A 23,614-nucleotide genomic window follows, 5' to 3' on the forward strand; every position below is an offset into this window, starting at 1 on the left:
TCTCAAATGTTAGTACTTTAAACTGAGAGGGGCATTGTGCCTCTTGTTTGCTTTGTTTCTGGGTGTCTTGCGAGGCTGTATACCCACCTGCTTTGGTGTGTGGGAGCCCCGGCTGCAGGAGGGGGTTTGTTGCAGTGAGGTGTTGCTTGTCCTCTATAGGAAGTACCCCAACTAGGACGAGTGTTACGGTCCCTTCGTTCAGAAGGATGGGCTTGTTGAAGCGTCGATAGGATTGGTGCCACACAAAATAGCTGTAACCCACACACCAAAAAAAAAGGAAATGAACCCACTCCCGGTTATAATTACATCATTTATCAGTACACTTGTAAAAGACAATCTGTTTCCTTGTATTAATTCTCCGGCTCATCAACCCTCCTCTCTCAGTATGAACTCTGGCAAGTCTCTCAGCAAAGCTTCCTCCACTATTTTAAAGTGAATGGTACAAGAAACTGTCCGCAGGAAATTATCCACACCTGCGTCAGTGGAATTTTTTCTGATTTTGAACAAGAAACACACCCATTTTCTTTTGTTTTTTATAAGGAAATGCAGCAACTGTAGCAGGTACTGGAGATGTTCCTCCTTAGAACATAGAAAGCAATGGAAAGGGAAAAATCACTGAGTACTGCACTGTGTTTGGTACCACTACTCCATTTTCCTGGCTACCTGCTTGGAAGAGCATAGGTCTCAACTGAGGCCATGCTTGCTGTCCTCTTTCCCTTTTTACTGAGCCAGGATAACCAGAGCAAGAAAGGTTCCGGTGTTGACCCTGCAAGTTTGTTGTAGAAATGTGGGAAGACGTGGACTTTTTAACCGCCATATTTGTACAACCAAATTTTGTTTGCATCCATATCTCATTGAAATGAGAAAATACAAATGACTAGAGTTTGCATGGAAGCAAATCTTCCTACTGGGAGAATGAACTGTTCTCATACTTTTTTATAGTTGTCCCATGATACAAGCAATGCCTTCCATCTGCTTGATTGTACTGAAGTGAGAGAAACAGGCTAACCATAGCAACTCCATTCAGTGCATGCTGAATTTAGTGGAAAGGTTTTTGTAAGATGAAAAAAGGGGAGGGGGAAAATAAGAAGAGTGGGTAATGAAGGAAATGTTCAGGGTGGAGTAAGAGAGACACTGGGATATTGAAAAGCTGGAGAAGACAGGAGAACAGGCTCACTCTTTCTTTTGCCATAAAAGAAACAATATACCATTCCTGAGTTTGCCCAGGTATTTTGATAAATTAGCTCGATTCTCTGGTGCTTTAGACTCTGTGTTGATGATCATAACACAGAATGATTAGAGTCCTGTGTTATAATATTAAAATCTGTTGCAGAAGACCTATATCACTGTATCCCTTTAAAAGCCCTTTATTGGTCTGTTTACCTCCATAAAGCTTGTTTCATGTTGAGTAAAAGCATTAGGCTGCATCTATGCATAATTTGTATTCCACCTGGGAGAAACTGTACGCATTTAGTGGAGCAATCAATGGCTCAACTGTCTGTTTTCAGGCACAAAGTTTTGGTTTTTTTTTCCAGTGGTCATAAAATTTCACATTCATAATACAATGCCCAAACTTGTCACTGTTAAAAACTTGTTAAATTATGCATAATGCATATATCAAATGCCCTAAGTACTGCTTGAGGACGGTGATGTTATTTGGTCTATACCTGTCTAAGCTCTCATTTCATCTCTCAGTTGGATTGAAAAGGTGACAGTGGTGTTGGAAGTCAGAAGAGACTAGGCACTGAATGGGGCTGGAGATGAAAAGCTAAATGCTTTTTGTAAGCAGCACCCCTAACTCCTCTCTCCATCTTCATCATGTTTGCCAGAGTTGGTAATGCTGCTGGAATGGTGGTCAGGCACAGAGTGCACCTTGTTCTCAGACGAGGCCACGGTGAACACCTTTGGGAAAGAACACGTCATCATCATCTTGAATCACAACTTTGAAATCGACTTCTTGTGCGGCTGGACTATGACAGAGCGCTTCGGAGTGCTAGGGGTACGTGGGGCCACAAGCTTTCCCTTCATCTAGAGGGCTGGTCTATTTAAAACCCGTGCACATACAGTCTCTTTGCATTTGATTTTCCCGATACAACTCCATCAGCTTTTCATCATCTTAACTTTAATGCCTTTGTTTGATCTCATTGTACAAATCAGCAAATGACATTTTTGGATTGTTATTTTTGTTTTGTTTTTTTTTTCCAAGAGTTCCAAAGTTCTTGCTAAGAGAGAGCTACTATATGTGCCCCTAATTGGCTGGACGTGGTACTTCCTTGAGATTGTTTTCTGCAAAAGGAAATGGGAAGAAGATAGGGATACGGTTATTGAAGGATTAAAACGTTTGGCTGATTATCCTGAATATATGTGGGTAAGTGTGGAGTTTTTCCTCTAGTATTGACTGAATTGAAATGGTGACAGAGATACTCATGTGATACTGTAGCCTTACATATCAGGAGAAGGTCTGCTTATCTTCAGGTGTTGTCAAGGAAAACCTGTGCTCTATTTCTGGAGGTCTTTTGGGATATGCTGGTAAAGTGTTGCTCAGTTTGCCTGTTGGTAAGGGAAGTCATCTGGGAAACAGTTCAGAAGCTTGCATAGATGATTAGAAGCTTGATGGTAATTTACAAATCAGGCTTGTGTTACACTGGTTAATTTTGTCTGAACTTTTTACCTTAAAAAAAAAAAAAAAGGCAGCCCATATTCGACTACTAAATCTGTATAACCTAAAGCTATGTTTTCTGAGGTAGGCTGAAAAGACACATAAACAAAAAAGACTTTTCTGGAGAAGTAAGTGAATTTGGGGGGAATGCACAGACCATGGACTTCCATAGGAAGTTCTTGTTACTATGCTCATTGATCTGTGAAATGACAGGTTTCCCAAAAAGTATCTATGAGAATATATGGCAAGCTTACATCTGCTTTTGCAATGATGCTTTTCCTTTTTATTTTGACTTTTTTGAAGTCAAGGGTGAAACATCTATGTTTCATTATGTGCAACATTGTTAGATTTTATTGCAGCAACACAGTGGTATAATCAACCTATTAACCTTCTATTAGCTTTGAATGCAAACGTTTTGATAAATTTACTGGTTTGTTTTTATAGCAGCATATGTAATGTACAGTTATTTGGCTCATAAAACTTTTTAAGAGGCTTTTTGTGCATTTTAAGTGATTTCTGAATATTATCCAGTACAGCTTGTTAAAATGAATAGTGAAATAGTGAGTCTTAACTAGTACATTGTGAATGCGTCATTTGTGATTTTCTGTCTTTACAAAGATATAAAAAAATAAGAATCTGGAGAATGTATTTTAAACTACTCAATTGCTTGAATATATGGATATGAAAACTGCATTTAATATATCCTCCTGATTAGTGTTGAAAAAAAAAAAGAAAAAGGAAAAAACCCTACCAATTAAAAAAATCTCAAGACTGTACTTTGGTTGCAAATCTATACATTTTAATGATTCTACGATTGAGAACCAAGGACTAGTCTCTGGAGAAAACAACTAGAAAATATAAATGCAAAACGTAGTTAACATTGATTATTTAAATCAAGACTTCCTGCTTGGTAATTTAAATCATGATTAAAATTGACTTCAGTAAATCAATTTCCTAATTTTTGTGCATTCTAAATGCCACAATTAGGATTATCTGTGCAACCTTCCTTCGTGCGGTCTTTCTCACATGTGCGCTGCAGCGCAGTCTGTACCTCCCTCGCATACTTGGTCCAGAAGGATCACTGCGCCGTTGACTAGAAGAGGGTGAGAATTTGATATAGAGGAAAGAGCTTGCTTTGCAGCCTGGGGTTGAGGTTGCGGTGTTACACTCAGTACCTTGTGCTGTCCTCGCACTTGGTGGTGGTGATTGGTCAGATTTTCATAATGGCTATGCCCTCAAGGACAACATGAAGATTGCAGGACCGGCTCCTGTTCTCCCACTGCGCTCTGGCAGGTCTAACTCTCGTGTCTATGGCTTTGCAGTTTTAACATTCGTTTAACTTACCTTTTGTGGTGCACAGTATGTGGATACACTACAGAGAAGAAGTCAAGCAACCACAGTACTGACAAACAACAGATGTATAGTGATGCGTTCCACAGGGCTTTCTTTTGAGTTGCAATATTATAATGTTGCATGATGCTGCTGGGAGAGAGTAGTAGCAATCTGCCCTTCTCGCCCTCCATTGCTTGCCAGGGATGCAGAGGTTTGTGCATTCAAATGCAGCAATGTTTTGTCTTGCTAGCGCAATGGGAATGATGTCCAGCTTTCAAAAAGGGCAGGGATAAACAGACATTCACCTTAGGGCCCTCAGAAGGGCTTTGTCTGCTCTTGGCTTTGCATTGCTTCTGGTCTCTCTCAACTAGAGCAGAGGCAATACAGAGGGTGGAGAAGGACAGATGGATGTTTTGTGCTGCTTGAAGTCAGTATGGGAGGATTCGAGTCTTTAATAGTTACTTAGAATACCACAGTCAGATTGGTGCCTTACAAGATGAACAAAGTACAGGTTTTAGGGAAAGGTACCATTTTTTATGAACACAACTGATACAAATAAAAAAAATAAAATCAGGAAAGCTTTCAGAGAAACAAGTCTGTCTTCAGATGAGTAATTCTGGTTGTACAGAACAAATTTTAAATGAGATAGCTAGTGATTAATATGTTTTTTCCTAAAGTGGTTGTGTACTGATATTTGGATTGCTTTTTTCTGATTTGTAGATAATTCCATCATCAGCCAGCCAAAGCCTTCAGGGACTTTTCTTTTTTTTAAGCAAATATTTCAGGTATAACCGTTTAGACGTTTTGTCACCTTAAATTTGGCACCAGTGTTGGTAAAATGAAATATAATTGTAAATGAGTTGTGAGGCTGTGCTTATGCCTAGTACTTGATGATCAAATGAGACAATTGAAGTGTGTGCCCATGCATGGATGTATGTTTATCGTATACAAATTTTCACTATTCTGCTTGGTTGCTTTTGATCTCAAGATGTCCTTGTTTTTGCCTTTTCTCTTATTGCACTAGTTTCTCCTGTACTGTGAAGGAACTCGTTTTACAGAGACCAAGCATCGTATCAGTATGGAGGTAGCTGAATCCAAGGGGTTGCCTAAACTGAAATACCACCTGTTGCCCAGAACCAAAGGTTTCACCACTGCTGTCCAGTGTCTCAGGGGAACAGGTATTGGCAAGCTACTACTTGTTCTTTGCATTAATTGTAATGTGTTATTTAGTATAGTCTGTGCAGCACAGTATACAGTAGTATACACTGTTGTTCATTACATCGGTTACAGTTAGTGAGTTGGGAGTAATAAGCCTTCAGCCTGTCAGCTATTAATTTGTGCCACATAACTCTCAGATACTAGCCTTCAATAATAAACCTTTCATGTATGTCACTGTTGCTTAGTTCATCGAGTTGTCTTGTGTCTTGATAAAACACATGCTGTGTAGATGGGAATGTCAGGTGACTGATACAGCTAAATACAACATGTAAACACAAAGTAGCGAAGGACTCTGCATTAGTGATGTCAAGTAGCAAGGCTTGCTCAAGGCCCTGTTGCTGTCTAATGTAAGGATGCCAGCAGTGTGGTTGCTAGAATTGCTGTTATAACAGCTGTATTTTCTTTTTTTTATTTAACAGTTTCAGCAGTGTATGATGTAACACTAAATTTCAGAGGAAACAAGAACCCATCTTTATTAGGAATTCTTTATGGAAAGAAATATGAAGCAGATATGTGTGTAAGGTGAGCATATAATGGTGGAGGTGAGCCCTAAGATGCATGCTTTGGCATGTTGAAGTGTATTCAGATTTTACAGGGTAGTGTCCTTTGCTGTAGACCCTTTTCCTCGTCCTTCAAGCTTCTCTGCAGGCTACAAAGACCTCCCCATTTCCCCCTTCCTTTAGTTCGCTTTCATGTGTGAGATCCCTTGATATCACCCAGCACGGCAGAGAGCACTGAGCAGACTTTTTAAGCCTGGGCATGACCGTGTTGCTGTTAATGGGTTTCCCCAAGTTTTGTGCAGTGAGGGCACTAGTCTGCATTTTTCCCTCTCTCTGATAGGAACAGAAAACGCAACTGTTCTGCCCCCTTCCCAGTCCCCTGCAAGCATATGCATAGTATAAATAGCCCGTCCAATGTCAGTAGTCTCTTGTATTAAATGGTGTAAAACTCTTTAATGCGCCGCTGTCTCTCCTTCTCTCACATGGTTTGATTAGGAGATTAGAAGTTAAATAATGCTGAAATTCAGACATTGTATGAATGAAGTAATACATTCCTCACTTTCCTCATTACTCTCTTGCCTGAAAGAGTAACTGTGAATACCTGGCTCCATGCAGCAAGTACACATGCACACACACACGTTTTTTCTTTCTTGCTTTCTCCTTGTTGTCTTCTGCTTTAAAGGCTTCCTTGTGATCATAAACACTACCAACCCTTCCCTGTTGAATTTCTTCCTTTCCCTTTTATGTTTGCACCTGACAAATGTCCTGGTTGTTCTTTCTGCAGTTCTTTTGACAGTTCACTTCTGCTTCTGTGGGGACTTCACCCCACCCACACCTTGGAAATCATTGCTACATTGTGGTGATGAGGTTGATGTTTGTTTTTTTTAAAAGAAATAATAAAAAAAAAAACACATTTCTACTTCCCCCACTCCTTTCCCCTCTGCATTGCACATGTGGGGCACTGGCTATATATGTTGTCCTTCTATAGGACAGGTGTGTCTTGCCAGAACCTCCGAGGGTGAAAGACTTTGTAGGGAATCACAATGATTATCCATTGTGTTGAGGTATAGCAGCAACGGTTTTGTAGAATAAATGCTGTCTCAGGGGAGGCAGAGTGCTGCGGCCGTAATGGAGAAGGACACGTTTTCCAGTTCTGTTCTCAGATACTGCAACTTCCACAACATTTTAGTCTTTCAGTTGGGAAGAAGGCTGCAGAGGTGATGGGGAGAGATGGGGTCATTCATTTGCAGGGGGGTTTATTTTGACTATTTACACTTGCCAGACAGATTCCTGATGAGGAAAGTGAGCAGAAAACTTACAGCTAGCAAAACAGCTGGTCAGATGGTTTCCACCTGTAATTCCATACTGATGGCAGAGGCATGTAGCATATCTGGCTAGATCTGGGGTACACATGCATGGATGTACGTCTCTATAATTATACATTGAGGAGCGGCTACATTCAGTTAAATATCCTATGGCTTGCTAATGGACATGCAAGTTGGTTTTATTTATTGGTGAGGTGATGGGAGAAAATAAGAGAAATGTAGTTTTCAATAATCATTAGAAGAGGTGGGTTCGTGAAGTTCTGTTGAAGATGATGTCACCAGGTAAAATTACTAATTGTACCCTATTATAGAAACAAATGACTATGTTCAGATAATTTTCATTTAAAATATGTTTGTGGACCGAATCAACATTCTCAAGGTGTTTTTCTACACTTGAGGCTTTTTCTCAGTTTTGGAGAAGATTCCATAAGAATAAGAAAACTATTTTTACAGTCTTTTTGCTGAAAATTGACCATGCCCTTAATGTGCCAGCAGACTTAGGGTAGCTCAGAGAAAGGAAGCACGTAAGCTCTTGTTCTTCATATATGCATATGCAGCTACCTGTGCAGAGGTAAGAAGCTTAGCCCTCTGCAGAGGATCCGATCTTTCTCCTGACTGGATTCAGAGAAAATAATCAGCTAAATTACCAAATGTTATTTATTGCTGTGAGTACCCTCTAGTGGTGATAGCAATACAACAACAAATTTACCAGAGAGCTTTCAGCAAATGACTTTTTACTGAGCTTTTATTGACCGTTATTTATATTAATTGAGCAGCTCCTCCTGTTACGGCTAATGAAAGTAAATTTGTAAAATCCAATGTTCAATTCATTTATGGGATGCAGAAATTAGTAGAAACGTATTAGAATATCTTCCCTCTGCTGCTGCAGACTGGAAGGCTTTAGTTCATACTGCGGAAATATGTTCCCTTGTTGAACAGCAGCAAATAAGATGTATCTGCGATCGCTGAGTCTAGAGCTCTCCCAGAGGTCACCCTTCTGTTCTTATTGCCCTGCTATAAGAAGGCCCTGATACTGTCCAAGCATTGTCAAAATAAATTCATACTGAGGGTAATGTGTGTGCCTGCCCTCTACAAACCGAGCAACTTCTTTCTGTATTGATCCAGGACTGAGATGTGTGTCGCTGAGAAAAGAGGTAATACATATGTGAGTGTGTTAGTGGCCTATCTTGGAAAATAAAAGAATGCAGGAAAATGGTTGGCTCTTCGCCACTAGAAAGAGGCTCTTAAAAGGTGCCTGTTCTCGGTGAGGTCAGGTCAGTATCTGGAGCTGGGCATAATTTTTGCGTGTACCCAGAACTGCATACCTCAAACGGTAGCGCTGGAGAGGCAAGGAGAGAGAAATGTGGTTGCTGTAGAAGATGCTTTCCTCAGAGTCGGTATGACGTGAATTTTTAACCACCCCTCCCATTCCTTCCAAAATGGGGTTTTCACTAAAAAAATGTAACAAACAGTTATCCTCGGGTTTGCCACTTGCTTGTCTCTTCCAAGCTCTGGGTGCCTCAGTTTGAGCTCACTGGGAATCAACCAGTGGTGGTTCTGGTGAGGGAAGAACAGTGTTAGAATGGGAAATGCTTGTTTTTACTAGTGCACTTTGAAATTGATAGGAGCTTGTACAATTTCTTTTGTCTTAGAGTTTGGAGTTTTAGGTAGAGAATCGGGTATTACTTAAGTCCCAGTTCTTCTCTGCATTTCAGACCTCTGCCATCAGTGACAGTATTAACTGTAGCTTATGCCCTTCATTGAATAGACCTTCCCTAGCAGAGGTCTAAAGTCAAATACCTGGATTTTCCCTTAATTCTTTTTTTTTTTATTTTCTTTTTTTAATGTTTCTACTAAACTAGGAGATTTCCTCTGGAAGATATCCCTCAAGATGAAAAGGAAGCTGCAAACTGGCTTCATAAGCTTTACCAGGAAAAGGTAAACAGCTTTGCTTTCTTTTCTCTCTTGTGGGACTTTCACAGGGGTGGTGTATTAAGGCACTGAGTAATGCACGTTCTTTCACTGGATGGAGAGAAGAGATGGAAATATTACGTATGATTTGGCAGCCATCCCTCAAACTGCTGGAAAGAGCAGTACAGAAGAGCTTACTCACCACAAAGGGCTGGCTAGTGAGTAGGTCTCAAATTGCCAGGAAGCACAATGGGATTCAGAGGTATGTCTAAGTTGTGGAAGACTAATAGCAATCCACCGTCTTTTTATATTCTTCAGCTCTTGGGTCTCTGTCATACATTTCTAAAAGCTCCACTTTCCCTATGGATGTCTTTAGATGCTCGAGAAGAGTGCTAACTGTATGTCAGGGACAGCCGGCCCCGATTCTTAGCTGCAATTGTCCATTGCTTTCAAGTTTCTTCCACTGTCACTTTCCTTCTGCGTCCTGGTAATAACCATGTGTGTGACATGGTATAGACAGTCCTTGGGATCTGCTGCCAGGGACTGATGTAGCATGTGGTCAGCATGACTTCAAACGGCTCGAAGCTTTTCCTAGTGTATTGTATTTATTTACTTCAAATGGTTAATTTCTTGACCAGAGGTTTAACAGTTCTGTGGGGAAGAGGAGAGAACAGTAATTAATGTTGCCCAGCACTAATTGGTGGATTGTTGAACTTGAAACGTGTATCTTGATTTTGGTGTTGCTTGTCTTTGTTGGGCAAACAGAGGAGCTCAGAAACTTCAACTGTCTTGGGCTTTCTTCTGCTATAATGACCTGTGCTGCAGCATTTCCAAGCTTATGCTTAGTCTGTAGGTAGCAGATTGTTCTGAGTTTCATTTTGTTCATTTTAACCTAATTTGTTTGAATACTTAAGCTCTAATTCAATTAAGGGGAGAGAAGTTATCTTACAAAGAACAGTAGCTATCGTCATCTTCTCCCGCCAGCTCCCATTAGCAGGTGTATCAAACTAGCTTGTGGGTCAGTTAGTGTAAGACAGGATTAGAGAGCTTAAAATAAAAATAAAAATAGAATTTGGGATCCTTGAATCCTGCCTCCTGCTCTCAGGGACATGCCATCATGTAATTACCTTGAGAAAAGGCTCTTAGGTGCAAGAATTCCTTCTGAAATTGCCTAGCTAGAGGAGCAGACATTAAGGTGTATGTTACAGAGGTGATCTTTCTCTGCTTGGCTCCTGCTTTGTTAAACAGTAAATGCAGAGCTAAGCAGATGCAGCGTGGAGCATTCATTCTGCTTGGTGCCGTTCCTTGGGCAGAATGTTCCGCTTCGCTTGCAGATGGGGGGCTTGGTGTTCCTTGCTGGTGTCGGCTGTACCTCTGTTCAACTTTGGTGTGAGGTGTTGCTGGGGAGGTATTACTTACATATGTGTGTATTTTATATATTGACCTTATGGTGTTCTAGTTTGAGGTAGAACAGAACCAATTTTCTTTTCAGTAGTTTTACTTTTCAGTTAAGCCTCTTCTAACTGAACTGTACTCTCTGAAATTAACGGCATATTTTTCAGACAGTGTCTCCTTCCAGAGTGATAAGGTCTGATGTTTACAGTGAATACTAAGGAGTGGTATGAAGAGAGGCTCTTGCTTATACTCTAACAACCAAGGTCAGCTAATTTTGTTATGTACCAAGTTTGGAGGGTTGGGAGCAGAAAAGCGAAGAGGGGTCCCACCTGCAGGTAGGAGCAGGCAGGACAGGTGACCCAAACCTGACCAACAAGGTATTCCATCCCATCTGCATGATGCTTAGTATAAAAGCTGAGAGACCAAAGGGGACAGCCTCTTTCTTCAATGGGCAGCGTCCAAGGAGGACTCTGTTTATCTGCCTTTGAACTTGATCCATGCATTCCTGACCTGAGTTCCAGAATCTGCTGGACCTGCTGGAGCATGTCCAGAGGAGAGCCACGAGGATGGTCTGAGGGCTAGAGCAACTCTCCTGTGAGGAGAGGCTGCAAGAGTTGGGGCTGTTCAGCCTGGAGAAGAGAAGGCTCCGGGGAGATCTTATTGCAGCCTTTCAGTACCTAAAGGGGGCCTACAGGAGAGCTGGGAAAGGACTTTTTACTAGGGCATGTAACAATAGGACAAGGGGGGAATGGCTTTAAACTGGAAGAGGGCAGGTTCAGATTGAATATTAGGAAGAAGTTTTTCACTTTGAGGGTGGTAAGGCACTGGAACAGGTTGCCCGGAGAGGTTGTGGATTCCCCATCCCTGGAGGTATTTAAGGCCAGGCTGGATGGGGCTTTGAGCAACCTGGTCTAGTGGGAGGTGTCCCTGCCTATGGCAGGGGGGTTGGAACTAGATGATCTTCAAGGCCCCTTCCAACCTAAACCATTCTGTGATTCTATGATAATCCAGTTCCCATTGCTGAGTCCAGTCTGGGAGGTTCCCAGTGCCTGGCGGCGATGTCATTGTCATCCTGGGAGCCTGATATTGGTTTTGTATATATTGTGTCTATTTCACTGTCTTCTTATTAATATTATTATCTTTTCATATTATTATTACTAGTATTTCATTAGAGTAGTTTTAGTTTCTTCTCAGCCCTTAAGTTTCTCTCCCTTATTCTCTCTCCCTTCTCTTCTGGGAAGGGGTAGAGGTTAAAGAGAGCATCTCTCATTCGTTTAGTGGCCAGGCCAGCCTAAACCACGACATGGTGGTAGCAGTATGTTGTAACTGGAATTCTTAAAGTGCTCTTCCTGCACAGAGGGTATGTCCTCAAAAGGCTGTGTTATTGGCAAGGAACGCCTTGCACTTCTCAGCCCTTCATAAGGGAAGCTAAAAGAAAAACAGCTTAAATGGGGAAAAATAAGAAATAGCTAAACTTGAGCCATCCTTGGTAATGGCTTGGAAACCTTACTGAACATTCTTACAAACGGAGGGAAGACTGTAGGCATGCTGCTCCTTTGAGTGATGTGTTTCATGATTGCATCTCTCCGCAGGCTCAGATCACGATGCAGCTACTCTGTTGAAGTCTTGGGGTTACGGCTAACACAGTGCTGTCTCTGCTGGTTAGCTTGTGCCTTGCCTTCCTCTTCATGCTGTACGTACAGCATTTTTCTGCTGTGCTTTGCTAAATCATGCTGACCTTTTTGGAAGTAAAACTGGGAAGAAAAGCATCCAGCAAAGAGGCAGGTAGTGTCTGAATTAGCCTCTGGCCTGAAACTGCGCTAAATTCCTAAGCCATCAAGAGAAGAGATGAAAGTATTTAGTAGTAGAGAGGCTGATGTGGTTTCAGTTTCTGATGGTGGCCTTCAAAGGGCTAATACAGTAGCCTCAGTGGTCAACAGAAATGCCCAAATAAATGACAGCAGATGGAAATGGGTGCTGTGAACTCTTGATGAGTATTTACCACAGATACTGTCCTTGACATTGTCCTGGCGTTGACTAATCTTGGATTGCTTAGTGCAAACATTATGGACGTGTTTTCTTCTATCTTTTCTTTCTCCCAGGATGCTTTGCAAGAGATGTATAATCAGGAAGGCGTATTTCCTGGCCAGCAGTTTAAACCTCCTAGAAGACCATGGACTCTCCTAAACTTTCTTTTTTGGGCCACGGTTCTCCTCTCTCCTCTGTTCACATTTGGCTTTGGAGTTTTTGCAAGTGGATCACCTCTCCTTATCCTTGCATTCCTGGGACTTGTTGGAGCAGGTAATAAAAGCAGAGAAGATGCTAAGCCCAGAGTGACATGTAACAGGATCCAGTACCTTCATTAAGTTCTGTGTATTAATTAATTAATGTGAATGGAGCTTGCGGAAGAGTCATTGGAGCTCACTCTGTAGTCTTTATATTGCATAGCATTTTTATTATTTCAAAAGCTTTAATCCAGGTAGACTTGCCATCATATCTTAGGCAGTATCTATAGTAATCAATAGCAAGTGAGTCTTGTAACCCATTATTATGGTGCCTGAAGGAGAAAATACTTTTACTGCACACCTTGTCTGGGAATTAAAAAAAATAAAACACCACAAAAACAAAGAAAAAAAAATCCCCAACACCACCAACCCCGCCCCCCAAACAAGAAACCCTAAAAAATCCCAACCCAAAACCCAAAGTGGGGTGGGGGGTGGGTATATGCTTCAGAGTGCATACTACCTGTCCTGTTAATCAACATAGAAGCATTAATTATATTTTAAAATCTGGATTGTCCTGATTGTTTAGTGACATCTGACCTGTGATCCATGTGCAGCCTCATGCAGCACACTGTTGGTCTGTAGTCAGTACTGTCTTCAGGACTGGGTTAACTCATGTTGGTTCTGCTTGTGTGTTTACATGTAACTTCCTAAATCCTTGAACTGGTTTTAATATGTCTCCCATTTCTCTGTTATATTTTAAAGCTTCCTTTGGAGTTCGTAGACTGATAGGAGTAACTGAAATAGAAAAAGGCTCCAGCTATGGTAACCAAGAATTCAAGAAAAAGGAATAACTGACAGCTGCAGTTCAGCACATATAACCAGACTATGGTATCCGATTAACTTCAGTTAAAAAACAACAACAAACACTTAGAAACTATCTTTTTCTTAATAACTGATGACTAATATTAATGAATAAAACTTGAGCCAAGAAGGAAGAAGTTGGAGGCATCAACTGAAGAGAACACATCAACTTTCTGCCTGTTTAAGGATTACTGTAGTCAAACTATGAGAGAACATCTGGGGTGGGGTGGAAGAAGAAACTAATTTTTCTTGATTTGTTGCGGGACTTGGGGGTGGGGAGAAAAGAGGGCATTGGCCATGGCCACATGCATCTTCAGATGACTGGATACACTGGTTTCTGTCAAGAGCACTACACTCTCTTTTACAACGGGAGCCATTGAATGTTTCCTCTTGCTAAAGCCAATGTAATATTTGTTGATTTCCAACTTTTTTTATTAATGAGCCAGGAAAAAACAACCCTTCTTAAATTAGTTGACAGATGTTCATTGGGTTAGAGTAATTTTTGGAAAGGCTGTGTTGTCATGGCTGCAGATGAAATCCTATTTGTATGTTACACTGATACTTTTTATTTTCAAGCAACATCTTAAAACTTCTGTAATGCGAGAGAATGGATAGAGGAGTTTGGAAGCAGTGCGTTATTGATCAGCACATCCCGTAGAACAGATCCACTAGTATTGAAACAGTATAAAATTCTCATCATATCTCCTGCTAACTGCTCAAGGCTGTTTAATTTCAAAATATTACTTCAGTCTTGAGTTTGCCCTATTTCACATCATACAGGTATGATAATCTTGAATCTGTTTGGGCTTGTTTTGTTTTCTGAATTAATGCTGACTGTGGGATTTGGAGTTCTGTAAAGAAGGAAATGTATTCAATTGTCCTGACGTTTTCGCCTTTTATTTCTGTTCACGTCTCTCATCACCAAAGTCCAGTTCAGCCAACCGCTCTCAGTAAACTGGGAGGCAGCAGCAGAAACCAGCACAATAGTTTTCAAAATGTCTTGTTTTACAATCAGCTTTCGAATACTGGCATCTTGAACTTTTAATGAGAGTTTTGACATTGATTTAAGTGGGGCCAGGATCTTACCCTGTGTGCTGTAATGATAGGGTGTGCTGCACTTTGTACTTGGTCATGCTTTAGATATGTATGTGAAGTATATTGCAAGGTGAGCTGTGCTGTTAAGCATTAGAAAGAGTATGGGGTCTCTTCAGGGATTTTAAATATCTTTAGTTTTGCTTGTTGACCTTTGTGGGTTTTTTTTCCACTGAAAATTAGAGATCAGAATCATAGCTGTACCTGTCTCTTTTGGTTTTGGTTTTTTTTCTTTCTTTCTTTTTTCTGTTTTACAAACGCACATTCTGAGTTTTTTGTAGATTGCTGCTGTATGCATAGCTGGAGAATTATTTGCAAATGGATGGGAACTACCTGTATGTTCAAGTCTGAAGGCCACAATCTGTGTTTGACTATGCTCAGAAGTTGGGTTGCAGATCTACAGCTGAGGGCAGAAGGTGACCCTCGGGGTCTTTATTTTTAACCCAGCTGCCACTAAAATATTTATCTCACTTTTGTAAAGAGCAGATCTTATCAAAGCACTGGTCATTATTTTCATCTTTGCTCTAGTAACCAAGATAAGAGAGTAATAATTTACCTTCTTTTCGTATTTACTCTTAACTGTTGGAATGTAACCTCCCACAGATTTTTCTGTTTTCAAACACTGGAAAAGCAATTTTGTAACTTAGAAAAATATTTTACTTGGGGTCATTAATCACTGTTCTGTCATGCACTTGATTTTTATTTGTGGTCTTTTCAACAAGAGGATTTGAAGGATGACCTCCATTTTTTGTCTCCTGTTAGACTCATCCTCACTGAATCATAGTACCCATAGCCCCAGTGTTAGTATGGCATCTTTGTCCCCTCAATAAATCTTTCCTAAGATAGGGGATGCAACACTGTTGTTAATGGTGGTGGAATTTGGAATATACTTTGGGAATTGGGGAGAACAGAGCCTAGCCGTGACTCTGGTTTTCCTTGCTGGATATTTTTGTCCTCTGTCTTTAAATATGGTTAGACTTCCAAATGCTGATAAAAACAACTCTCTGGCTTTCCCGTTTTTAAACCAGAGGACTAAAAGCAGTGGTCTTTTTTTTTTTTTTTTTATTCTTTTTTTTTTCCTTAACTAATTCAGTAATGGATATAATTCGTGCTTCTTAGAAAGGTGTTACAAATGCTGTATACTTGCTTCCTGAAGATGATACTGATTAAATATAAATTGTACTGGCTTAGCAGAGTGAGGCTTGCAAAGCAGGCTGACCATTGACTATGTTTTATACTTAGATCTTGAGCAGTATATTAACGGGCATGACAAAAATTTCACAAAACAAATCCCTTCTTAATGCTGAGAAGAGGGGAGAAGCTTAAAGGAGAAGGGAATTAATAGCCTTTCTCTTTACGGGATCCTTTTCTCCTCTTAGTGCATGTAACTCCCTATTAGGAATCATGGGATTAGTGCATGTACATCAAGGGGAGAATAATCAACTTTTCATATTTTCTTATCATAACATAATGGTCATGCTTTCTTTTTGAAAATATAATAAATACATCATCAGTTACTTAAATTTTGCTCTTCTAAACAGACATATCGGTAACCATTTGGAAAACTGAAATATACAGCAATGCATAACACAGTACAAAATAACACAAATCTCTCCTCTTTGAATTTTATCTCCTTAAATAGGGGTTTTTATACACACGTGCGCGCACACGTACACAGAGTATGTATAAATTAAAATGACTGGAAATAGCTGCAGTTAATGTCACTAATGAGATTAGCAGGTGGCTTGGATTGGAAAAGTGAGCATAGATTTTATATCTTATTTTCTTCTGATTTAATAGAACATAGCTTGTATATTTGACTACCAAGCCCTTTAAGAGCAATAATAAACAAAAATATATCATGGTTTTCGTCTTTTGCTTTTCAACCATGCTAGGTTTAATAAACTTAAAGCTATAGCAGTGTTTTCTCTCTCCACCTTTCAAAACTTTCATGTACTGCTTGACTGTTTAGACTAAATACTACGTTCTCCAGTATGGACTTACAAGCTGACTGCCATGGAGTTCAGCATTGACTCCAAAGTTGAACGGTTCTCAGACTAATACGGACAGATGCTATGCTCTTGGCCTTGGCAGCGCTTGTCATTGTCATGAAGAATGATAATGTTGCTCTCAAAGTGGGATTTGCAGTTCCAAGGTAGCATCGTGTTGACCCACGTCTAAGAACGTGGTGGGAGAGCTTGGAGACTGCTGACATTGTGGCATCTCTCAGTTAGGAAGGCACAAAAAGCTGATGCTGAAGAAGGACCAGATAACTGGTATCCAGAGGTCTTGGCTCGGTAGGGATTACAGTTCTCTGTTGCTCATTGTGGGCTGAATGTGCTCTTGCAATTGACTTAGCGTTACTGAGCAAAATATCTGTCTCCGGCACAAAGAGCATGGGCAACGTTCCTTTCTTCTGCTTTAACTTATCTTGAAGGGCTCTACACTTAAATGCTGACCAATGAATATGACTACTACCTTTGTCCTGATTGCCTAGTATTCACAGAAAAAGTGAGGGTGTCTGCTCACTTCCACGTGATACCACTTGTCTCCGTCTACTGATGTCTGTATATTTGCTTGCCTGTATTTTCTGCAGATGGTTCGGTTACAACCTCTTAGCTGGAATTTGGAGCTTTCCAGTTCAACCAATCCTATAGAAATCGTCTCATGTAGCTGGGGTTTTGTCTTCCTGCATTTTGGTGTGGGTCGGCATGCTCAGTAGATCTGAAGTGGCATAGTTGTGTTAAGCGATAATGCAACTTTGCTGCTTCAGAGCAAAACTTTATTAGGGGAGAGGGGTCCTTCCCAGGCCTGCTCACATAGGCCATCACTACCTGGTAACACGTCCCTCTGGCGTTGATGAAGCCAATAAAAGAGAGCTGGGACAAGGTCTTCACTAACAGTTGGAGTAACTATCAAGCAGGGGTCACCGTATGTCTCATAATTGCTAAAGATTCAGTTTTTGTCAGGGACTGCCGCAAAATCTGTTTAAGAAATGTGGGGTTGGAGGCATTTAATAATGTTGACTTCACACTATGCAAAGTGTTTCAGATTGAAGACGTAATAATGCATATTTTGGCATCTTGGAGAAGTATGTATTAAGTAAGTCTAAGGCCAAGATCGGACAGACCTAGCCCAAGCGTGTTTTGTTCAGGTGCCAGGGGCCAATGCAGATAAAAGTGAAAAATCCATTCCTAGATTTCCTTTGAAAATCAGATGCAGCAGTGGAGCTCGCAACCATCTCCTGGATGCCTGTGTGCTTTCGTCACTTGGTGTGAAGTTTCTGGTTCACAGCAGAGGATTACTACGCAGTCTGGTTTATGCCTGTGGAAAGAAGCCCATCCCCGTAATGGTAATGCTGAATTTGACCCAGTTTGTCACAGCTGCTCTTTTCCATGTTTCTGAACCTTTTGATCCGTAATGGGTGGCTCCAGGGCCGCCAGCACGGAGTGAAGCCAGGATTTGAAGCAGGTAACAGTTGTGCTGAGAGCTGCAAGGTGCATCGCTCAAGGGAGGAGGAACACTGGTAGGTGCATCACTTGGAAGGAGGAGGAACACCGACAGGTCCAGCCAAATTCTTGCCCCGACAAAACAGCGATTGCCAGGAGCTTTGCAGACCAGAGATAAGCGTGTATGTGGGCAGGCAAACTCTGACTCTAATACGAATGTGAAACCTCCCTGTGACAACTTACAAGGTAGCCCTTGCCATGTTGGGGTCGGAATTTGCCTTGAAGGGCTTATCTCCTTGTTACAGATGGCAACTCTTACTCTGCCGCGCTTCCCCCCTGTTTATCTTGAAGACTCGTTTATCTGATTGTCTCAGCAATCTCTGCATCAAGATCCTTGCGGGTTGTTCCTTGTAGTTTTTTTCACCTGCTGTGGTTTTGAGGGAAAACTTTCTGGATGTCCATGTTGCAGGGTCTGCAGCACATTTGGTAGCCACCAGAAAATGTCATGAAAATATTTTGCGCTTTGGAATTGGGAAGAAAATGGATTGGCATCTGTAAGCCAACTATGTCTTGTTTCTCTTATCCTCGACCTCTCAAGGTTTATGGAGAGCTGCCTGTATTTTTTAAAATGTTATACCCATTGTTACAAGCCACTCTTTAGTTTTTGAAACTTGGAAGAAAGTTAATTTGTGCACTTCCACTTTTGAGAGTAGTTGAGTGTCGCTGATTGTCTATTTCTAAAAAGCTTTACATTAGCAGAAGCAGCATTTTGTCTTAAGAGGAAGTGTATTTTAAAAATAGACACTTTAGCAGAAACAGGGATATAGTAGTACTTTTAAAATCTAAATTGGAAGTATTCTTTAGTGTGGGGGCTACCTCTACCGGTTTTCAGTCTTAGACAAGTTTTATTTCGTTTTACATTTTGGTCAGGGTGTATTTTCAAGCAAAACACGCCGATTTCGTAGTCACACTAAAATCTAATTTGCAAAGGGAGGAAGAGTGGGCAGCAGAGGCTCATCAGGAATGAATTTTTTCGTTCCTGAGGCATGAACTGGTTCTATATACCTCCTTTGTTGCGTGCATGTGCATCTGTGCGGAGAGCCAAGCTGCGCCCCTTCGTGTTATTTTGCTTCGGCTGTGTCAGAGCTGTACCTTGTGACAACTGGATGCTACTTGCCTGAACGCCAGCCAGGCAGTGTCAGCTGGCGTGCCGCTCACTCCTCGAGATCACCAGCAAGTACTGTAGCTTTAATGAAAAACCTTCTCTCAGAAAACTCACCATCCTTAACCTGATGGATTTGTTACAAACCTGTCATTTGGAGGGAAGTGTAAGCACCAGATGATCGTTATTAGCCAAATCTAACGAGTAATAAAACTGTATACAGGGTACACGTTTACTGTGCATGTGTATATATTTTTGTACATTTTTACAGTTATTTCCTACACTTGATTTTATGATGTTCGGAGGAGATGCGTCTGAATCCGGTTGAAAACAAGAAGCTATTAAGAACACCCAACCCTGTCACCTACTGTAGTTTCTACTAAGAACTGTGCCCAAACAAATACGCAGATTTACAGTGCTATGCAAATATTACTTTGTAAGTTGTCTCTTAAATTTTGCTTAAGTAGTTCACGCTGTTTTTACTGGGCTTTCAGAAAAAGATTAACGCAAAAGACTCATCTTGTAAAATAAAATAGCTTTGGCTGTGTGAAACTACTGTATGTTAGAATCTCATTCACGCTTTCAGTTGCTTATTTTAACTCTACGTGATTTTGTATGGAATATGGTGGCATAGAGGGGTTTTTGATTGTGCTTGAATGGAAAAGGGTGACTTGCAGTCCTGAGTAATGTGCTCTGGGCAATCCTGCTTTGGCAGGGGAGTTGGACTAGATGATCTCTAGAGGTCCCTTCCAACTCTGAAAACTCCGTGATTCCGCGACTGCCTGGCACCTGCGTTTTTGCAGTGTTACTGAGTAAGTAGCCCATAAAGGAACTGGGAGATCTGCGCCCTTTTCCTGTTTGCTGCTCTGGTTTTTGTAACTAAACATGCACTAAGGGCTATTTTCTTTTTGCTTCGGTTGGTTGTATTTCCATTTACACTTTTTAGTCTCAGTCCTGCAAACTGATCCACGCGAGGGCCACGTGTCTGCAGCATTAATCTGGGTGGATCATTTCGGGGAGGCTGGGGTAAAGAACAAGCTTAACCCTATGGCCGTTCCCTGGGCTAAGCCAGTTGTTGAGAACTGTGGAGGGACAGTGCATTTCTGTAACATTTATAGAAGCAGTATATAAAGTTTTGTGTGGATCCTCCAAATAACCAGGATGGGGGTGGGGGGATGTTCCTTTCCTGAAGGATTCTCCGAAGTATACCCAAAGCTGTGTGATCTAAGAAGCTGAGACTCCAACAGGGTAAGCTGCCTGTACGGATAGATTGCTGTAAATTAAACCAATTTTTCAAATCTGACATCTTTTAAGTTTCTATTTTTCTCTGGAAGATAAAGACCTTCCCCCTTCCTCAACTGTACGCCAACATCATACGCTCACACTCGAAGGCAAACCAAGACCCAGTGGAAGATCACTCGGCATTTTTGCTCCCTTCCCCATATTTTTACCAGAAGCTGCCCAACAGAAGTAGGTCTCTATAGTTTCTACCTCTGGTGTATCCCTGGCCTGCCTCTGTACCTGCATGGTCCCCGAAGACACCAGCTCTTTAGGATATTTGTGCCTGTAACAAATGACAGGCACGTGATAATATCACATCCTCTGTCATCATTTTGCCAGACTGCAGGCAACGAGTTCTTGGTTTCTCCTGTAGGTTTTCCCTTCCCCGATTCTTTGCTCCTTTGAATATTCCAGGTTGCACTGAGCTGCCTTAAAATGACAGATCAGTTGCACCGTGTGTCACTGTACAGGCAGACCTTTGTGTGGACAGGATGGGCTCTGATTCTAAGAGTACACAAGCAGAAACTTACTTTTTGTACCTTTTCTAATTTGCACAAATACAGCTTTTCTTATTTCTGTGCCTCCATTGAATCTCCTCAGACCCATAATTAATTTTTAAAGGCTGATTTTGATCTGGAATTTTTAATGCTCTCCTCCAGGACTATTTTTTTCAGCTTTAAGGTAAACAATATAGGTTGAAGTTTTTATCAGCACGGCATGATAAATAATTCATTTGAATAAGATGGGATGATCCTTAGTTACGTGCGTGCAGAAGCCAAGACATGAAAAGCAGAGCCTCAGCTGATGGCAGAGCTCTCTTCCTTCATGTCTGGTGTCTTGCCATGCGCCACAGAAGAGACATTACTGCTGTTAATTCTTGTCCCCAGAGATACCTGTCATCTCTCATTGCCTATCCACCTGCCCTCCTGCAAGTCCTTTTTCCTGAGCTGCTTTCTCTTGTTGAACCAGCCCATGTCCGAGGTGACAACTACAGGTACTGGAGAAGCAGGAGCAGTTGGGCAGTGGGGTGTATGGACAAGGGGACATTAATGTCATCACAGTGTTTGATGGGCAGCGCGGTGTAAGGTAGCTGTGGAAATGGAAGAAAACATTTCCTACTTGAGTTGAAGGCACAGGGGCTGTTGTTGGGTGCTTTGCTTCTGTATTAGACAGTCCACATCACAGCGACCTTTAGGTTGTGGGAGTTTCTTACACATCCTCTCTTTAAATTGCAGGCACGGTAGGAACTTGACTCATGGTGGTGACACTTTCTGGGTGTAGCTCTTCTAGATACCTTAATCTCACTTATTCCACTCTTTTTCTTCTAATGCTGCTTTAATATATTTGGGAAAACAGCCTGGAATTCCATAAAAGCAATGCCAGGAACTCAACACCGGACACAATCAGCTGCTGTGTTGGGAATGAGTTTGTGTTTTGGGTGTGCTACACTCCTGACTGCAGTTGCATTGGGCAGAGGGCTTCCGGGGGCGAGGAACAGGCCAGTGCACTTTCTACATACTTCTAAAACTGGCATCTGTTCCCGAGAGGCTTGACGGACTGAGTGCACCTATGAAACAAAACTTTATGTAAGTATAACAGATTTTTATGAGTAGATCTAAGCTTAATAACTGGGATATGGGTTAATGAAATACTCTTCTGGATTTTGCTACCCTAGGGATTCACATCCATGAACCTATTTTTTATGTATATGTATATGTGTGTGTGTGTGTGTCAGTGTCCAATACACTCTGACTAGGTTCTATTAGACATCCCACATGTGGAGGGTGTAATGTTTAATATCAAATGTATTAATTTGATGGTAGTTGTTGTTACATGGGATTGCTGATTTAGCAGCATGATACAAGTTACACTGAAAACACAACACGCTACAAATGTAAGTTACACTCAGCAAAATACAGCAATACACAGTTCAAGCAGAATGCCAACGTGATCTCCATTAGCAGTCTCTGTGATATGCTCACTATCACGATGCTGGGCATCCCCGGTCACCGGTAAGGAATAGATGGATTGAAGCCAGCTCAAGCCCATTGCTCTCTTTGAAATACTTTTGTTGGTTATCTAGTTTTTATACTCCATGTGGGGCTGAGCTGCGTATTCATTCCCCCTATGCTGGTCTGCCTGACTCGGGGAGATGTCTACACCACCAGTTGACCATTCAGCTGTCGATAGCTGTTTATCTGAAACAAAGGCCGCCCTCTGGTCCCCCTGGGGTTGAGCTAAAGTCAGCTTGCTTTGCCGTGGCTGTGGTCAGTCACACCCTGCGTTATTCCCTGCGCTTCACGGGCGCATCACCTTTGCCCATCTCCACTGAGCCTTCTTCCCTTCTAGTGGCTATTGGTCAGCTGCTGTAGTATCATATATGATATCGGTATATCGTGTGATACGTGGTATGAGATCAATATATTGTGTGGTAGACAGATACATCCCCTATAATGCCAACATCATTACGTTCCTGCTGTGATAAAGGTATGCACCAAAGGGGCGGATCGCGGTGATCTGTGAGCCTGCGGGGGCCTGAGCTGTGCCGCCTGAGGTGGCGCGGTTGGAGCAGGCATTCCTGCTCACCGCTGGAAAGGCAGATCCATCTGCTAGGAAGCGGGCTGCCAAAAGCAGACACCAACTTGCCGCGTGTGTGAAGTGCCTCTGCGCGGACACAGGCACGTAACCGACTGGGTATAATGGGCAGGGACCGATGGCGCAGTGTGGTAAATGGCACCGTTGACTCTGCTGACGGGCTGTTTTACTCTTCTCCACTGTGACCTGTGATGTGAACTGCCGCTGTTTTTCATCTCGATGATGCAGGGCAACTTTTGCACAAGTCGAATTCAGCAGTGGCCTAGTTGTCTTGTGACACCTCTTTTATTTACTTATCTAATGATGATACAAGCAGCTACGTGCTAGTGGTTGCTCTGTTTATGAGGAAAATCAGCAGAAGGGAGAAACTAGGCAGGGTTTAACAACATGTATAAATCTCCTCTCACCTTAGCTGCAATGAAATACACACTCTACAGGTATTTTCTCATTGCCCAGAGAGGTTGTTGAGGCCCCATCCCCGGAGGTGTTCAAGGCCAGGCTGGACGTGGCCTCGGGCAACCTGGTCTAGTGGGAGGTGTCCCTGCCTATGGCAGGGGGGTTGGAACTTGATGATCTTCAAGGTCCCTTCCGACCTAAACCATTCTATGA

At 41.8% G+C, this 23,614-nt stretch overlaps 1 protein-coding gene across 1 annotated transcript in view; it reads left to right on the forward strand.

Annotated features, from left to right (window-relative positions):
• Positions 1 to 13,684, forward strand: part of AGPAT3 (1-acylglycerol-3-phosphate O-acyltransferase 3) — a 48,763-nt gene extending 35,079 nt beyond the window's left edge. Inside the window, exons 3-9 of the mRNA XM_082490222.1 lie at positions 1,830 to 1,999; positions 2,207 to 2,368; positions 5,016 to 5,169; positions 5,629 to 5,731; positions 8,897 to 8,972; positions 12,443 to 12,641; positions 13,328 to 13,684. Coding sequence (XP_082346348.1) covers positions 1,830 to 1,999; positions 2,207 to 2,368; positions 5,016 to 5,169; positions 5,629 to 5,731; positions 8,897 to 8,972; positions 12,443 to 12,641; positions 13,328 to 13,416 — 953 coding nt within the window. The 3' untranslated portion in view covers positions 13,417 to 13,684. The remainder of the gene's footprint in view (positions 1 to 1,829; positions 2,000 to 2,206; positions 2,369 to 5,015; positions 5,170 to 5,628; positions 5,732 to 8,896; positions 8,973 to 12,442; positions 12,642 to 13,327) is intronic.
• Positions 13,685 to 23,614: the final 9,930 nt, after the last annotated feature.

The sequence above is a fragment of the Vanellus vanellus genome (genome assembly GCF_965231255.1).
Source record: "Vanellus vanellus genome assembly, chromosome: 1".
NCBI classification, from domain to species: Eukaryota; Metazoa; Chordata; class Aves; order Charadriiformes; family Charadriidae; genus Vanellus; species Vanellus vanellus.